This window comes from Geospiza fortis, unplaced genomic scaffold (assembly GCF_000277835.1).
Source record: "Geospiza fortis unplaced genomic scaffold, GeoFor_1.0 scaffold417, whole genome shotgun sequence".
Lineage (NCBI taxonomy): Eukaryota > Metazoa > Chordata > Aves > Passeriformes > Thraupidae > Geospiza > Geospiza fortis.
In genome coordinates, this window is record NW_005054535.1 from 687,738 (window position 1) to 688,994 (window position 1,257).

At 45.8% G+C, this 1,257-nt stretch overlaps 1 protein-coding gene across 1 annotated transcript in view; it reads right to left on the bottom strand.

The window, feature by feature from the left end:
- Positions 1 to 1,257, bottom strand: part of LOC102037011 (disintegrin and metalloproteinase domain-containing protein 32) — a 10,562-nt gene that overhangs the window by 3,352 nt on the left and 5,953 nt on the right. The window contains exon 14 of the mRNA XM_031063832.1: positions 1,092 to 1,257. This exon is cut by the window's right edge and continues 1 nt beyond it. Coding sequence (XP_030919692.1) covers positions 1,092 to 1,257 — 166 coding nt within the window. The remainder of the gene's footprint in view (positions 1 to 1,091) is intronic.

Below are 1,257 nucleotides of genomic sequence, written 5' to 3' on the forward strand. Positions count from 1 at the left end.
TGCTGCGTAATCTCACCGAATAAAAATCCTGGCATACCAAAGGAGGGTTCCAGGAAATTCCCCCTAATTAAATCACAGCCATAAGCACCAAAATCCTGGCATGAATATTCATCTCCAGAAATGTTTCTTCCAGAGGATTATTCGTCTGACCAAACTCCAGCAATATGCATTCGACACCATCATCGATAAGATAAATCTGTGTCTCCTAGAATGTATACTGCAGGAGATTTTCTGCAAAATCCTAGCCTGAATATTTGTCTCCAGAAATATTGATTCCAGAGGATTATTCGTCTGACCAAACCCCAGCAATATGCATTGGATATGCATCATTGATAAGATAAATCTGTGTCTCCTAGAATGTATATTGCAGGAGATTTTCTAACAAAGTGAATTGTTTGCCATTTTCGGGAAACTCTCAGCAAGAGCAGCAGCAAGAAAGGAAAAACTACATGAATATGCTCAAAAGATAAAATCAACGGTAAGAAAGCAAGAAACCCTTCCCTGCAGCCCTCGGAGTTTGGAAATGTGTAAAAAAGACTTTGTGAGAGCTGTCTCTGTATGATGCACAGAGGAGAGGAGCCAGAGTGCCCCACCTGTCCCACCTGATGCTGTCAGCCTGGCTCAGCACTGATCTGACCTTTGCTTGTGGCCTTTTTTATGACTGTGTTTTAATTATTGAATAAATTCTCCTTATTAATCAAATTAGGTAATTCATTTATAACAGTAGCATTAAAAGGAACACAAATGAACAGTCTGGTATCTAATAACTTCATTTTTCATTATTTAATTAGAGAAAACACACCAATCCCTGCCCAAACCCTCAGCAGTCCTGCACCTCGGGAATCAGCAGGGGAAATTCTCTAATTGAGTTTGCCCACAGAAAATAACAACAGAAAGAACAAAAAGCAAATTATCTGTGAAGCACTGGGGGGACTCTGTGCTTCAAACCAGAGCTTGAAATGCTTTCCTAGAGTTGTGCCTTCTCTCCAGGTGCCCCACTCTCACCTGAGCTCATTGAAGAGCACAGGTAGGTGATGCTGTGGCCACCCCTGCCCCTGAGCAGTGCCAGTGCCACCAGCACAGCCTGTTACCTGTCCCGTAGATCCTCCTGCACTGCAGGTCTGGGGACTGGCAGCGTCCCCGGTAGCAGTACCCGGTGCCACGCCCGCACTCCTGCCCGTCCTGCACGTACACATCGGGCGGGCAGGAGGCGGAGGAGCCGCTGCAGAACTCGGGCAGGTCACACTGGGCATCCGC